Source organism: Arachis stenosperma, chromosome 3 (assembly GCF_014773155.1).
Source record: "Arachis stenosperma cultivar V10309 chromosome 3, arast.V10309.gnm1.PFL2, whole genome shotgun sequence".
Lineage (NCBI taxonomy): Eukaryota > Viridiplantae > Streptophyta > Magnoliopsida > Fabales > Fabaceae > Arachis > Arachis stenosperma.
This window is the reverse complement of record NC_080379.1, coordinates 31,863,798-31,881,542: the sequence shown is the minus strand read 5'-3', so window position 1 is coordinate 31,881,542 and position 17,745 is coordinate 31,863,798. Positions and strand designations below refer to the sequence as shown.

The following is a 17,745-nucleotide window of genomic DNA, read 5'->3' as shown; positions in this document are numbered from 1 at the left end:
TAAGCATAGATTTAATTTACAATAAAATTTTTAAATATTTTTAAAATATCAATGTTCTAATCATTTTAACTGTATTAATATATATTAATTGAAATCAACAGTTAAACTATTAGAACAACACTAATATTTTAAAAATATTTAAAATTTTTTTTAATTTATATATAAAAAATATTAAAAAACATCAGAATTTATTATTTTTAGTTATCACTTAGTTATTAATTTAATTTTTTTATTTAATTTTTTTAGTCTAATAATTCAACGACATAATTTATTCTATATTTTAAATATTAATAACTAACTAATGACTAAAATAATAAATTATGATGATTCTTTAGTACTTCTCTTTATATATCTCTCACTTTTTAGAGGAATCAATGGTAACTTCGATTAACACTCGACACAGTGAGCATGATGCAATAACACGAGACTTGGGGCGGGGTCAATTCCTCTTAAGAGCCAAAGCAGAGAGTGGAACCAAACAGATGAAGAAAAATGCTGCAACAAAGGAAAGCACCACAGACTCGCTAGCAGTTTGGCAGAAATTGGCGTATCCTTGACATATTGCTATCCAATTTGCATGTTGACTCCCATTATGAGATAAGTACACTATGCCACCAGCAGCTGCAGCAGCTGTTGTGATTAGACCCATCATTACCTGAATTAAGTTCCAAATTCACTCCTAGTTATTTTCAATTTCTTTCTAGAATAATATAACAAAAATAATAATATATCTAAAATTATTTTATTTAATTTAATATTTGTAATTTAATATATAATATTTATATTACAAAATATTTAATATTATGTATTATTTTAACAGTATTTAATATAAATACAAATAAAAAAAAATTATGACTACCTTTAGCCTCAAATTTTAGCCCCAAACATTTTCATTCCTTCAATTATACTGATAGAAAGATTACATCAACGCTTAAAGCCGTTGTTCCGCGCAAGTATACAGACATAAAAATAAGAGAAGAGAATACACCCACCTCATACTTAGTCAATATAGAAATATATACGGTTTTGTAAGGGTATTTACTGGTTGAGTTGATTTGAATTTAGAAGAAATGAAAATCGAACCGATTAAATTTTAATTGGTTCGAATTGATTTGGATTTATAATTTCTAGTGAGTAGATCTAAATCGATTAAACTCGGATTAAATCGATTCGGATAATTAAATATCTGATTGAAAATTAAATTAAAAAAATTATAAAAAAAATCATCTAAATATTATAGATATATAATAATAATATAAAAAAATAATATATTATCGATTCAAACTTAAATAACTATCATAATTTAAAATACTTTATATTAAGAGATAAATTTACATATATATTAGTAGATTATATTTATTTTTAATTAATATTAAACTAATTGGATAATCAAATTAGTTTGGCCTAGATTTTGCGATTCCAGAATCAATATTCGACCCAATTAAAATCAGATTTGATCGGGTTAGACCTGATTATATCTAATCATCTATTGAGTTTAGAACTAATATAATCGAATCAGAATAGTATTTGACAAATAATCAAGTTAACATTCCTAGTTTTACTAACTTGTGCCCTAAGGATATAGATTCTATAAAAATTATTGCAAAAATTAATTTATTTTACATTTTTAATGTATTGAAGTTTAATGTATTGAATACATCAAAATATTAAAAAATTTTTACTATTATATTTTTAAAATATACTTTTAGAACACAAGTTAAATCAAAATATATTGCCTCATCAAAATCTACTAAAGATAACCATAAAATCAAGGGATAAAACCCCAAGTAATAAAAACTATATGTAAACACACTTCTGATTGATGTCTTTCAGAGAGAGAAAAAAAAACTTTGAATAGACTTTAAATTGTGTTGTTCATTTTGGTTTTAAACAATTCTCTATTTATACAAACGAGTATGATAAAAGTTCAATATGTATGGATATAATTATCAATTACGTATTCCACTTTGAAATTTTAATGTATATTACCACGAAACTCTTATATTACATCAAAATTAAGAATCTCTAATTAGAATTGAATTACTAAATTGATTAAAAAAGAGAGTAATATCCCAGATTGACTCTTACAAATTTTGGTTCGCATAAATTAGTTTCAAGCGAAAAAAATGAGATTTTATTTCTGATTTTTTAAAAATATTATAGAAATTAGTCTCTGATGAAATGACAGCACAAATTAGTCTCCATCCTTTTTTAAAAGTGAAAAATAAGTTCTTAATATTTTTAAAATATATTATAATTGAATGATTAAATTATCTAAAATTGTAAAATATAAAAGATTAACTTATCTGTTTATTTTGTTAGATCTAATGATATTCTAAAAGATAAAAAATAAATTTTATCATTTTTTTAGACTAAAAACTAATTTGTCCTTTTGAGTATCATTTGGGTAGCCACTCTAAAAACAAACAAAAAAAATTATTTTGAATATAAATATTAGTAAAAATTCATGTGTAGTTATTTTTATGTAAAATTGATAATTGAAAAATGTTAAATAATAATTTAATTAAATATATTAAATTATCTAATAATTCTTAATTATTAATTTGCTTTGAAGACAACCGCGCTAATTTCTACCAAAAATGTTATTAATAGGTGCAGGAAGCTGTCGCTAGGGTATATACTAACTGATTCCAACATATATAGGAACTGTCTAATTCCAAGAATTTTTTTAGGTATGTTTGAACTTTGAAGCTTACTATATCAAGGATCATAAGCAGAAGCCTTGGTCCCAAAGCATATGGTCGAACAATGCAAACATACGAGAACGGAAGGCAAAGAACCGCGTATCCACCAATTATCCCCGTTGCTACCACAAGAAACCTGTGCACATATCAATGAAGCTTAGTTTTATTACTGAGATGCATAAAATCTTCTTTACTTTAACAGTATTTTCTTAAGGTGAATTTTATAATGTCTATGGTATGGTACCTAACTTTTGTCTAACGGTAAGTTTTGAATATTTAATAATTTTTTATTTTTATATTTTTAAAATTAAATATTAATTTTTAACCCTTTTAAAAAGTTAGGTAAATATTTGTAGGCACCATAACAATTACCTTTTCTTAAAGCTATACTGGTATATTAGAAAATCAATACATTTTTTATACAAGTTATGTTGAAATAAAATTAAGATTTAATTATTTTATTGGTTTCTATAGTTTTGCAAAATTTTTAATTAGGTTTTTATATTTTTTTTAATTAGGTCTTTGCATCAATATTTTTTTTCAATTGAGTTCTTACACTTTTTTTTTCTTTTATTAAATCCTTGCACTAATTTTTTTAGTTAGGTCCTATACGATTAAATTAATTACTATCAAGAGGGACTTAATTAAAAAAAAATTGGTGCAGAGACCCAATTAAAAGGAAAAAAAAAATATAAGGATCTAATTGAAAGTTTTGCGAAACTATAAGAACCAATAAAGTAATTAAATCTAAAATTGATTGCCAAAAACATTTAAACCACTACATGTAATTGTAATATCACTTGAATTTAAGAAATTAAAGATCGTATTATTTAGCTTCAGAATATATCGACTTAATCAATGTAACATTTGTTATGTAACAGAGAGAACAACTAACATCCACACATAAGATGATGAGATGAATATATACATACTGGAACATTGGAAAGTCAGACCACTGAGCATGGAACTGGAGAAACTGTGTGAAAAATGGAAGAACCTCCTCATTGTTTCCCATCAGATATGCGGCGCCTATAGCAGCTCCTATGACACCAAGTCTTAAGACAAAGTCTGCTATCGCCACGCCTTTTCTCCACCTTGCTGCTGGTGGTCTTGGCAACGAGGCAGCAGACTTTGTAGAAACTGATGATGAAGATTGATCTGTGGAAATAGGAGCACCCCATTTAACACTTTTCCCTTTGCCACCGTCCTTTGCTTTTGTTATTGCAACTGTAGCTACCTCATTTTCTTTATTGGAGTCCATTTTTGAAGGCACTTAAGTATCTATCCGTGAAGTGTAAGAAAATGTGTTATATAAAGCTAGTTCTGTATTTATATGCAGCTTAGTTTTGTAGGTTAACATTAGCGTGCTTGCGACTGTATTTATACCTATAAATAAGTAGTACACATCAGGGGATTCAAAATTAATTAAGGGACATTTATTAATTATGGAATTTAATGAATGGATTAGTTACTTGTGTCATTGTGTGAGTGCTCTATGGTGTGGGAAATCATGGCATTGTCTGCATGTCAGGTTTCAAAACCTACTCCACCCTACAAAAAGAAAAACGATGCCCTTGTACGAATTTTTCATTTTTTATTTTGGACGATGAATTTTTCATTCTTTTTAACTAAAATATCTTTATGATCATTTGGGCCGGGAGCCTTGCTTTCTTCGTTATTTTTACATGTTCCTATGATGCGCGAATGAGGGTATCCACTTCACACGATACTTCACAGATATAGGACACGTGAATATACAAATTTTAAAATTTTACAAGACATAAGAACACAATGTATATAAAATATAAAATAGTCAAAAAAAATATAAAATATAAAATATTTTTTAAATAAATTATAATAATATTTTATAAATTTTTAACTATTTTTGATATCTTCTTTTAATTATATAAAATATTTAAAATATTTTTATTTTAACAAATAATAATATATATTAATTCTAAACTCATTTCAAAAATACATATTAAGAATAAAATTGAACACGCTGACACATAATGGTATTTAAGTATATCAAAAATTTAAAGTATATCTAAAGAATAATTTTTTATTTTTTTATTAACACAAATTTAGACACATAAGTATCGATAAATATTGTGTCTAAAATATATCCAATACGCAAACACAGCAACTCAACAAAATATTTCTATTTCGTAGGATCTTTGTTTTGTCATTTAAATGGGCATAAACTCTTGAAAGAGCCTAGCAGCGGAAACGACACAAATGTCCAACACAAGAACAATATGGAAGCACTCACAACACAATATGGCAGCAACTATAACAAGCAAATATAGCAAGTAAAGCAATAACAATAACAAGAACACATCGAGATTTTAATGTGGAAAACCCCCTCAACGTGAGAGGTAAAAACCACGGGTCGTCCAGACCAATGAAATAGCTCCACTATAATCAAATGAGGTACAAGAGAGTCTCAAACAAAGCACAAAAACGTGCATATAACCAACCAAAACATCAATGCACCAAAGCTCACAAATAATAGGCAAGAAGATGAAATATACCCAAAAAATAGAGCTGATGTCGAAGCCAATTTCTCCCTCTGCAGATCTCCAATTAAAATCTCCACCGTTCAGAATGAAGAACAAGATGTGAAGAATCTACAGTTCAAATTTCACGTCGATCCAACGGTGAAAGAATGAGAAACTACTGTTCCAAAATTTCTGCTCTGTGTAAAAATGGGAAACCTAATTTCTCTCTTGCGAAACCAATTTCTCCTACTGCAAACCTCCAATCAACATCTTCACCGATCAAAATGAAGAAAAAGATGATAAGAACACGCAGTTTAAATTTCAAGCCGATCCAACGGTGAACAACTGAGAACTGCTATTTGAAATTTACTGCTTTGGGCAAAAACGGAAATTCTATTTTTCCCTCTTCTCTCTCACTTGGTGGCTATTCTCTCTCTCTCAAAAAACCTCAAAAACTGAATTAGGGTTGTGGCACAATGGGTGCAAGAGACACCCTCAAAATGTTGGACTTGGGCCTCACAAAGGAGAGAAAAAACCCAACAAATCTCCCCCTTCTCGACTAGGTGGAGGCCCTCGCCATTCCGGCGATCAAACAACATGTTTCAAACTTTTCTCTTGACAATGCTTTTGTCATCATATTAGCTTAAATATTTATCTTGACAATGATAGAAATAAATCTAAAAGTTTTTTATGATATTTTTACATAGATATTTTTAGTACTTTTAGTACTCTTTTTTAGTATGCTATAATTTTACCATTATTATTCTATACAAAAAAATAATAGGTAAAAAAAGGGACAATTTATCCAAATAAATAAAGTTGGTGAAACATTTACCCAAATACACAAAACAAAAACATGTTAGGTGCATGTGCATTTTCACCTTTTTATGTAATCCATAGGAAGCAATCACGGTTTCTCGTTTCTACATAAACCGTGGCTGCCAGGGACGGATTATGAATGGTGGGTGTTGTGTGTAAACCGTGGCAAGCCGCAACGGATTACAAAGGGAGAAAGCAAGGCATAAACCGTGGCTGGCTCCCACGGTTTATGAAGAGGGTGCAGTAAACTAAACCACTCTAGCTTCCCACGGTTTACGTGTTAGGGGCTATAAATACATAATCCGCTGAAACTCCAATAATAATTATTGATATTCATCCAATATGTTTTCTTTTTTTTATCTTATTAAAAAATAAAAAATTTTACTCCAATCACAGTTAGACATACTGAAATATTATCACGTATCAGTGTGTTCAATTTTATTTTTAAAATGAATTTTTAAAATGAATTTAGAAATAATATATATTATTATTTATTAAAATAAAAAATATTTTAAATACCTTGTATAATTAAAAGAAGATATTAAAAATAGTTAAAAAATTATTTTGTATTTTAATATGAATAAAATATTAAAATATCATTGTAATTTATCTAAAAAATATTTTATATTTTATATATATACGTATCTCTGTGTCTTATAAGATTTTAAAATTCGTGTGTCTACATATCTCATGTCACCCGTGTCCGTCTACATCATAGATAATTACTCCTTAAATACTATAAATAAAGGTGAATGTTATGGTGCCTAAAAGATGTTGCCTATTTACTAAAAAGGGTTAAAAGTTATTATTTAATTTAAAAGATATAAGAATAAATAATTTTTAAAAAATAAAAACTTACTACAAAAAGTAAATTAGGCAAAGTTTAGGTAAAAATTCATAGGCACCATAAAATTAGCCATAAATAAAAGGCTAAATGTGTCCCAATAAATAGTGGTGAAAACAGGTCAAGTCAAGTGAGACTTTTTATTCAACCTGACCTAACCTAGAATTTGTTAAAAGGCTTAATAAATTTTTTTTACCAAAATAAAAATATTATTTTTAAAAAATTAATTTTTAATAAAAATATTTATATATAATATATCATATTTAATATTTATAAAAAATTTAAACTTTTAAAATATTTAAAATATACAAAAATATTTATAATTAAATATAATAAATTTAAAATAAGTTATTTTTATTGATAGCAGCTTATAAATAAGTTATTTTGTGTTTAGATTTTTAGTTATAAAAATACTTATTTTAAAGTTGTAGCGTTTGGATAAATAAGTCGAAAAATACAATTTTTTTTTCACAAGAAATGGATAATAACAAATACTTTTTAATATTGAATGTTGATTTTCTATAACCTAATCACTAAGATTACAATTATTTAGGCAATTAATTCTTTATTTACTCTCTTATTAGTTTCATTTTTTAGGTAAAAACCGGTTCTTCTACTTCATCTTCACCCATAACAGTGTTCTTGTATGTGGTAAATAGTAATAAAATTTTAATTCACAATAATCTTGATGGCAATGCCAAAGAAATTATTGTGTAGTTAGTGTTTGCTGTTTTATTGTGTATGATATGGTAGATACAAATAAAAAATAAATGTAAAATGTGTGTCAATGTATATTTTGTTGCTTCTTTTTATTTTTTTACTTCTATTAAAATTTTTTTCTTTTATTGGGGTCAAGAACTTGCTATAACTAAGTATAAAAATAATAGCAGCTCTATAAAAATAAAATCACATAGAAAAAAATAAAATTAAAACTGAGATTTTATACTGCACACAATGTTAAATACAAATTTAATAATAAAAATAGAGTAGTAAAAAAAATTGGAAATAATATATGCAATAGGTGGTTCAGATGGAACATTATTTTAAAATGGTGGTGGAATGTCAATATTTTCAGCAGATAAATCATTACGTGAAAATGATGGTGGAAGGCCACATTACGTGAAAATGATGGAAGGCCAGTACTTCATAAACCGTTGTAGCCCACAACGTTTTATCATCACCTTGCCACGGTTTACACACAACACCCACCATTTTATTTGTAAAAATGAGAAACCGTGATTGCTTTCCACGGATTACATAAAAAGGTGAAAATGCATATGCACGTAATATATTTCTGTTTTGTTTATTTGGGTAAAGGTCTCACCAACTTTATTTATTTGGATAAATTGCCCTAAAAAATGTATATAAACAAAAAAAATAAGAATTCTATAAAGAATAATAATATCCATGAGAGAATACTAGAGAAAAATATTATAAAAAAAAACAAGAAAATTAATCATATGAACAATGAAGAATAAAATTGGGATATAGAAAATAAATTTCAATCTAACTGAAAATGTAAACGTAAAAGCTATCATTTTAGCTTTGGTTAAACTTGGGTTGAAGAGACGTTTACGTTGGAAACAAGAAAAAATAGCCAAATTAAAAAGTGAAACTTAAAAAAAAAAACTAAATCCATGTTTGATGTTTCAAACGCTAAGTCAAACATACTCTAAATTGCTAAATTTATTTTTTTTTTCATTTGATGCCTTGATATATTTGTTTGAGTGATTTAAAGTTTTGAAGACAAGAATGACTTAAGAAATAGATAAAAAGTATGCAAAGTGGAGAATTCACAGTGAAGTGAAGAATTCATGGCGAGAAGTCTGTCAAGCGACGCGTACGCGTGACCCACACGTATGCGTGACAATCATTATGGGAGTCACGTTATATTTTTTCATTGGGTCTGACGGAGGCATTGAGACGGAGGGACTAATCCGTCCAACTTTTAAGAACATCAAGGACTTAAAAATATTTTTCAACGATAAAAGACAAAAATATCCAAAAAAAGGTCAAAAACCTATTTATTCTTTACTTCTTAGTTTTATGTTGCAATGCATTTAAGAAAAAAAGATTGGCTGCAATCTGCACACTCGTTCGTATCCCAGAATGACACTAGGTTTGATGTCATTTCTTTCTCATTATGTGGGAGCTATTTAACTTATTTTGAGACTTTGATGCGTACTGTGAATTATACGGGTTGTGTGAGAAAGTTTTTCGAGTTGTGTTCGGCTTGGTTGGGTTGTCCTCTTTTGCATTCACAGAAAATCCAAATTAAAAAATACTTAAATTACGGATATGTTCAATGTAGGTAGATACAAAAAAATTTTCTTGATTAGTTATTATTAAGCATTCTAATTACGAACTTCGGTTACTTATAGACCATAAATTTAAAACTCAATGAAGATTATAAATCTGGATGTGAGTATACAAAAAATAAAAAATAAAAAACATGTGATACGATATAGTTAAACTATACATAATTAACAACATAAGTTTTGTAATAGGCCAAAAAATGTTATGATATAAAAAGATGTAAAATGAGAGTTTTAACTTGTATCCATTATAATGTTTAATTACTCATATTCAATAAACTATTTACTTTTTGTACGGTAGGTCGGGTACTGGACTGTTTGTGGAGATCTCGAGATGGGAAGGTGGGTTCTTACCTGTCTTCGATTGGTGGTGTGAGCAAAAGAGCGGCCGAGCTTCCGAGCACTTCGAGAGAAGAGGGAGGGTGTCACCTATAATAACACTCCGATGCTCAAGTCAGTAGCGTGTATAGGTGATGTGAGAGATGCGAATATGGTGATGTACTTCGGGGGAGGGGTAGGATCCTCCTCTTATATACCTTGTCAGTAGGGCGGGCCCCATAGAAGAAGGTCTCCTTCCAGAAAGGTTCCTTCTTCACAGCTGTTATGCAGCTGGCACCGAGGGCGCGTGGTCGGGTCGCCAACCGGACGGGTCAGGCGCGTTGACCCGTCCGAGCGGGTCGCGACAACTTTGGGTCGGGTGACCGATATGCCTAGCTGGGCTGGGCTGTAACACTTTTTAATTATATATACGTTTTTATAATTTTACTCATTCATTTATTTTCTACAAATGTAATGATAAAAAGTTAACAAATTAGTGTATTTTCTAACAGAAAGATTAATATTTTAAAGAGAGACAATATAATTTTAATAGTGCCAACTCCATTTGATAGTTTTATAACTCTAGTAATTTATAAAAAAAATTGGAATACAATATTGAAAGTTCACAGAGTCATTTAATAAAAAATTTTATCTTAATTATTTATAACGAGATTTCTAAAAATGATTTAAAATTTTTTAACAATATCCAGAAAACGGTTTAGAGTGTTTTATACAATTTATTTAAGAAAAAGACTGTGTCATACATCTATTATTAATTCTATTGTGCCTAATCACATATTTAAGATTGCTTAAATCACACATACTATATTAATTTAGAAATATTTTTCCTGGTTCATATATATATATATTTCATTTGGGTCATACACTCTTTGGTTTTTTGTTCCGGGGTCATATACTCTTCAATGATATATTTCTCCTACATCATGGTTTTGCCTATCCATAATACCACTTGTATCAACCAAGGCCGTATTGCAACTCTTTTTTTGTCTCCAAGCCCAATCATTGCAACAGCATGGTTAGCTCCAGCTATCCATTTCGAGATTCCAAAAGGAAAAAAAATAAACGGAGCCAATCACCGATCCAGCTTCAGCGGCTCCGCACCGTTCCGCAAAGACTTGCAAGCTACTCCTAGCCGCAACGCTTATGAACACCTGTCACCTCTGCTTTCTTCCTATCCAAATAATCTGTAACTCACAACCTGTACACTATAATTATCCGTATTATAAATAACACTAATGATTTTAGTTAGCCAAAGTAATTATAATAATTATTTATTTTAAGTCTGCAAGATCTTATGTTTTGGTTTTAAATTTCGTACCTGGGCAAATTTTCTTGATCAACAAAAAAAACAGGCCGGGAAGGATTTTGGGTTATGTCTACAGTTTTGGAATAATTTTTGTATGAAGAAAAGATAAAAAATAAAGATAGAAAAAGTTTAGGTTGGACCAAATTTATTAAATTTATATTCTATCTAAAGATGTAACTGAAAATGTAATGTAATTAATATATTTTTCTCTCATACCTATATATAGTCTAATAAATTAAAAAAAAATTACAAAATAAAATATAGTTAATAATAGGAGTTATAATTACAAGTACATCAGCCATATGAGATAGTAAAATATGGTTTCGAAATTTTAGATATTAAAAAATTAGAAATAAATGATTAGGGTTTTTATGTATTATTTTTCTAATAGTTACTAAAAATAATTGTAAAAAATTGTAAAATATTATATTCAAGTGTAATAAAATTTTAAAATTGTTATAAAATATAAAATGTCATTACAATAATGTTAATAAAATATTATGTGAAATTTGAGATGGAAATATTTTTCGATATATAAATTAAATATAATTTTTAACTATGAAATATCATTAGAACGAAGGACCATATAATAAGAATATACTATACGGGACTGTTATTTGTTATTACTGGATTTTTAAATATTAGTACATATTTTAAAAAAAAAAATTTCTTAACTCGTTTGTTTTTTTTTTTTAAATATTGGATTAGATTCATTTCTTTTTTGGTCATTCAAAAATTCACTTTTATGTTTCTTAAGACAACAATGATACAACATTTTTAAACTTGCGAAATATACGTTTTGGCCCATACAATGTCTTGACATACATGATACGTCCATTTCGAATAAACAAAACAAAAAAATGTCATTATCATATTAAATTTATTTTTCTAAATCAAAGTTATCATTATATCTTAATCTATTTCTTAACTATAATTTATGACACACTATGACTAAATGTGAGACCCGATACTAAATCATCTGCCACCAACTGCAGTTTCAAAAATAATAAAACACTTTAATAAAATACGTATTTGTCCCACTAAATAACATTAGCATGAGCAGTTGTTGAAGGATCTTTCTTTCAATACCATAGAAGCTCCCTACTAACATATACTATGTAAACCCAAAAAATAATTCTAGAAAGCATAGAGAGATTTTTCATTAAAAACACTCGCTAAAACCTAACTAAACCTATACTAACTCTATTTTTTGTCCCTTCGATTTCCTTTCGGTGTCGCAGAGCCATCCCTTCTCACAATTTGTGTAATGAGAATTAGAGAGAGAAGTTATTTTAGAAGAGAAAGCATGAATAAAAAACGTCAAAAAATTATATTAAAAATGTGAATTAAACTTAAGTTTAACAATAACCTGACATGCTTTATATAAGAAAGATTAAATCACAAAAATTACGCAAGACGCTAACAAACTCTCCAAAATTAATCACTACCTAATTATAGTTGGACCAACAAATCTATACATGCATAAGACTCTAACAAATTAAATCAGAGGTACTCTAACAAACTTATACGTTGATCAAGTTATTGCTTCATTTAGATATGTAGTTCTTTCAATTAGTTCAGTATCACACTTGTCTTCATTACGCCCCTTCAAACTCAGGAAAATTTTGAAAATTACCTTGAGTTTGGACTTGAATTTTTCAAAAGAATTAGCCGTCAACGGCTTAGTAAATATGTTAGCCACTTGATCAACAGTACTTATATGCACCACCTTTAGTTGATTTTGGTTAACTCTCTCCCTAACAAAGTATAAAATGATCTTAAAATACTTGGTGCGGCTGTGTAATATTAGGTTTGCTGCAAGAAGAACAACGATGATATTGTCACAGTAGAGAACTGGAATGCCTGATGATGATATGTGAAGTTCCTTGATAAGGTTTTGAACCAAATTAACTCAGTATCCGCAGCAGCTAGCCCCCTATACTCAGCTTCGGTGCTGAACCTACTGACTGAAGCCTATTTCTTACTCGACCAAGCTATCAAATTGGAACCTATGTAGACACAATAACCACAAGTTGATCGTCTGTCATCAGGATCGAATGCCCAATCAGAATCTGGAAAGGCAAACAAGCGAAAATTGATGCTAGAATGAAAAATTAATCCCTGATGGATAGAGCCAGCCAAGTATCTAAGTATTCTCTTCACACATTTTCAATGAGAAACCAGAGAAGAGTGCATAAATTGGCTGACTTTATTAATAGAGTATGCAATTTCAGGTCTGATAAGAATGGCATATTGTAAAGATTCTATAATTAATCTATAAAGTGAAGGGTTCTCAAACAACTCAGCCCCTTGACTTGTCAACTTAGTGGTGGAGAATATTGGTGTTGGAACACCTTTTGAATCATCCATGCCAATTTTTTTTAAAAGGTCACTAATATATTTTGTTTGTGACAAATGAATAGCTCCTGATGAGAGTTTTGTAGCCTCAATACCAAGAAAATAACTAAACTCACCAAGGTCTTTTAAAGAGAATATATCATTCAATTGAGTAATAGTTGAACTACTAGCATTAGGGTCATTGGTGTATGAATCCCCACACTTCGTACAACTGAACCATCAAGTGCAATGGGTCGTCCAAGTAATACCTGAACGAGTCAGGGTCGATCCCACGAATATTGTGGTTTGAAACAAGCTATGGTTATCTTGCAAGTCTTAGTCAGGCGGATAGAAGATTTATTGGATTAACAGTGATATAAACATAACATTACTCAAAAGTCGTGTAACTATGATAAGAAGGTGGTTAAGGCTTGGAGATGCTTTGTCCTTCTGAATTAACTCTGGTATTACTGTCTTCTTCAATTGTGAATGATTTCTTCTATGGCAAGCTGTATGTGATCAATGTCGTACGACTACGGTCACCAATCTCCTCTACTTCAGATCAAACGCTGCGTCAGTGGTCATCCAATCTGAACGGGGGTGAAGCTCCTGCAGTCTATTCTCCTTAATGATCCTACTCAAAATGCCACATATAAGGTCGAATCTTCCAGATCAGTGAATGTTGCGCCTTTGGGTTCTAGCCTCTACCACAAAGACCCTAATCTCCCATACCTCGGCTGAACTAGTGTCTCGAGAAGTCTCCAACAAAGTCGTGGATTAGTTGTCTAAGAGATGTATAACCAAGTTGGCGGTTCGATACTTTTCAGTCACGTATTCACACGAACCCAAGAAGACACGGGTGGTTTGTCAGGCACGCGGCCTTAGTATGAAGAACAGAACTAATTGTCACGGATCATCCCATTCATCAATTTGAAGAACGAATATACATCTTAGAATTGAATCAAACACGGATTGAAGAGAAATAATAACACTTTTATTAATTCATAGAACTCAGTAGGGCTCCTCCCTTCAACTTAGCAGGTTTAGAAACTCATATTGATAGAGAATACAATGGTAAACAAAAATATGGTGTGCGTCCCTCATTGAGAGGTGTAAAAGTTCTTTAAATACTAAACTAATGACTAAGGATTACATAAGAAAGGGTAAAACAGTCTTTTAGTGCTAAAATCCACTTCTGGAGCCCACTTGGTGAGTGTTTGGGCTGAGCTTTGATGAGATCCACGTGCTAGGAGGCCTCTAGGGTGTTGAACGCTGGCTAGGGGGTCCTCTTTGGGCATTTGGATGTTGGTCTCCTCATTTGGGTGCTGGACGCCTGGAATGGGACAGGAGGCTGGCGTTGGATACCAGTTTTGAGCCTTTTATTTTGAAGCAAAATATGAACTATTATACATTTCTGGAAAGCTCTAGAAATCATCTTTCCATAGCCATTGAGAACGCTCTATTTGGACTTCTGTAGCTCCAGAAAAGCTCTTCCAAATGCAAGGAGGTCAGATCTAGACAGCATCTGTAGTACTTTCTCTGTCTCTGAATCAGACTTTTGCTCTAGCTCCTCAATTTCAGCCAGAAAATACCTAAAATTGCACAAAAATACAAAAACTCAAAGTAGAATCCAAAAAATGTGAATTTAACACTAAAACCTATGAAAACTTAATAAAAATTAAACAAAACATGCTAAAAACTATATGAAAATGATGTCAAAAAGTGTATAAAATATCCGCTCATCAGTTATTACCCATTATGAGTATATAATCAATATACTCAAGAAGAAAGAGTTAAAGATTACCTGATTTCTTAATAAAAAGTGAAGGGTCTGACCTTGTATTTGAAAAACCAAAGGAGGATAATGTTGCTGCCAACTTAATAAACCAGACCCTTGGGTCTGTCATAATTTATATAATGATTTATTTAACCTACAAACTCGAGAAGAATAACCTTGATAAAAGCATGGAGGTTGCTTCATAAGAACTAATTCATACAAATCACCATTCAAAAAAGCGTAAATCAAATTGACGAATAGTCCATTTATAAGAGAGAGCAATGGAGAGAAAAATCCTAATAGTTGCTGGTTTTATCACTAGTGCAAAGACTTGATCAAAGTTAATGCCTTCAATTTGATGATTACCTTTAGCAACCAATCATGCTTTGTATTTAAGGATGGTATTGTTTGGGTGTCTCTTGATGGCATACACCCATCTACAACCTACAATTCTTTGGTTAAGAATAGGGGTAACATAGGACCATGTTTGTGTTTTATAAAGAGCATTAAGCTATTCCAACATAGCTTGTTTTCAATGGGTGTTAATAAGGCTTTTTCTATAAAAATTGGTATATTATTTAGAAGATCTAAGGGTGCACAAGAAATATTTGAAAATAATTTTAGTTTGAAAATTCTAGATTTGGATCTAGTTTGTATTTTGTGTATATTAGAGGAATGAGGTGAGGGAGGAAGAGTTCCAAATTGAATTTCAAACCCTGAGATGAGGATGCTGTCTTTGTGCAAAGATTGGTATAAAGGAATAGAAGAATTGGTGTCTTTTGGGTGAAAAGAAGTAGTAGAATTGATATTGTCAGCAGAATCTCGAGCGGAATTATTGGCATTAGCTCGAGAAGCTAGAGTACTCGTATCCGAATTTATGCTAGGGCTTTAACTTGAATTAGATGGATTATAATCACTAGAAGGTGATACATTAGTAGATAATAAAGGATTTAGAAATGAGGTATTACTTGTATTTGGTGGAGAGGAATTGATATTAGATGGCATGGGAGGTGAAATTAAAAGAATAGAGAAAGAGAGTAGGATGTGAGAACTGAACTTTAGAAGAATTTGGTGGATGAGGAAACATCTCAGTGTAAGGGAACCTACTCTCATCAAAGATAACATGTCTTGTGATTACTAATTTGTCATTAGATGTTAATCACTTGTATCCCTTATGATTGGGTGCATAATCTAAAAATATAGAAAGTTGATATTTAAAGTCAAGTTTATGCACATTATAAGGTTTAAGAAATGAAAAACATGCACATCCATAAATTTTCAGAAATAAATAATCAGGAGAGACTTTATATAACAATTCATATGGTGACAAAGAAGAAATATTAATAGAAGACAAACGATTAATAAGATAAATAGCACTGAAAAAAGCATCATCCCAATGTAAGAGAGGAATAAATGTATTTGCTAACATAACAAGACCTATTTCAGTAATGTGTTGATGTTTTCTATCTGTCCTACCATTTTGTTGGTGTGTATATGGGCAAGAGAAACGATGGGATATGCCTTGTGCAACAAGATATAAGGTAAATTTATTAAAAAGATACTCCCTTCCATGATCTAATTGTAAATTTTTAATTTTTAAACTGGTGTAATTTTCAATCTGTGTTTTAAATTGTAAAAATGCTGCAAAAGCTTGAGATTTAGTTTTGAGCAAGAAAATTGAAGTATATCAAGTAAAGCAATCAATAAAAGTAATATAGTATTGAAAACCATGATAAGAAGTAACAGGGACTGGCTCCCAAATGTCAGTGTAAATCATCTCTAACGGAGTAGTATAATTATATGAATCTAATTGAAAAGAAAGTAAATGCATCTTAGCCATATAACAAGAATCACAAAGTAGTGTCTTTATTGAATTTAAAGTGGGTGGAGACAGATTATAGTGTTTCATCACAGATATTACAGTTTTTGGGATTGGATGTCCAAGTCTTTTATGCCATAAAGAATACTTATTACACTTAGCAACAAAGGCTTTAGAAAAATTAGAAGCTAAAATAGGAGCTGATTGATTATTTTTGTAACAACTACATTTTCAAATTCATAAACGCCATGCCTAGGAGCTCCCTTGAGCAGAATTTTTGAGTTCTCTGAGATTTCACATAGCACACATTAGTATGAAACTCAAAATAAACATCATTATCAGTTGCAAACCTTTGGACACTAACAAGATTTTGGGCTATATCAGGAGCATGCAATAGGTTATTTAAAATAAATGCATCATGATTATCTAAAGAAATAAGAACAGATGAACCAACATTAAAAATCTTAGTACCTGAATTATTACCCAAGAGAATTTGATCAGGACTATTATATTCCGAGATTGTCAAAAAAATTGATGAATTGGCTGTCATATGATGACTTGCACCAGTGTCAAGAAACCAAGCAGAATCTAAGAGAGATGCAGAAGTGGCAAGGTAAGTTCGAGGATTGTGGAAGGTAGAAGGTGGTGGCAGGGTTGATGAAGATTGAGAGGTGGCAGAAGGACCCGAATTGGCTTGAAATGCTTGATAAAATTTGTGAAAACATGAAAGAGCAATGTGACCATGTTTGCCACAAACTTGGCATTGAAGGCGCGAGTCTTGATTTGAAATTTCGTCCACCTCTAAAGAATCTTGATCAGTGACCTCTTCTTGGTTGGGAAGTTCCACGAAAATTTCCTCTTCCGATTTGAGTAGGATAAGTAAAATTAGCTTGCACAAGAGGGCAAAGTTGAGATTTTCTAAACCTTTCAGATAGGGTTGGAAGTGAATCGAGTTGAGCCGAGCTAGACCAAGCTCAAGCTCG

General features: G+C 30.4%; 1 protein-coding gene across 1 annotated transcript; it reads right to left on the bottom strand.

Annotated features, from left to right (window-relative positions):
- Positions 1-303: 303 nt before the first annotated feature.
- On the bottom strand, positions 304-4,038 carry LOC130970357 (casparian strip membrane protein 5-like). Its single transcript, XM_057896425.1, has 3 exons — positions 3,638-4,038; positions 2,718-2,841; positions 304-655 (listed from the first exon to the last, which is right to left on the bottom strand). Exons 1-3 carry the CDS (start codon positions 3,964-3,966, stop codon positions 440-442), a joined length of 669 nt encoding a protein of 222 aa, XP_057752408.1. The 5' UTR covers positions 3,967-4,038; the 3' UTR covers positions 304-439.
- Positions 4,039-17,745: the final 13,707 nt, after the last annotated feature.

Excerpts from the sequence above, each read along its gene's own strand:
- LOC130970357 (XM_057896425.1), bottom strand. The coding sequence starts at position 3,966 with ATGGACTCCAATAAAGAAAATGAGGTAGCTACAGTTGCAATAACAAAA. Across the intron at positions 2,842-3,637 it reads TCTGACTTTCCAATGTTCCA|GTTTCTTGTGGTAGCAACGG; the intron begins GTATGTATATAT and ends ATATGTGCACAG. Across the intron at positions 656-2,717 it reads TGCTTATGATCCTTGATATA|GTAATGATGGGTCTAATCAC; the intron begins GTAAGCTTCAAA and ends AACTTAATTCAG.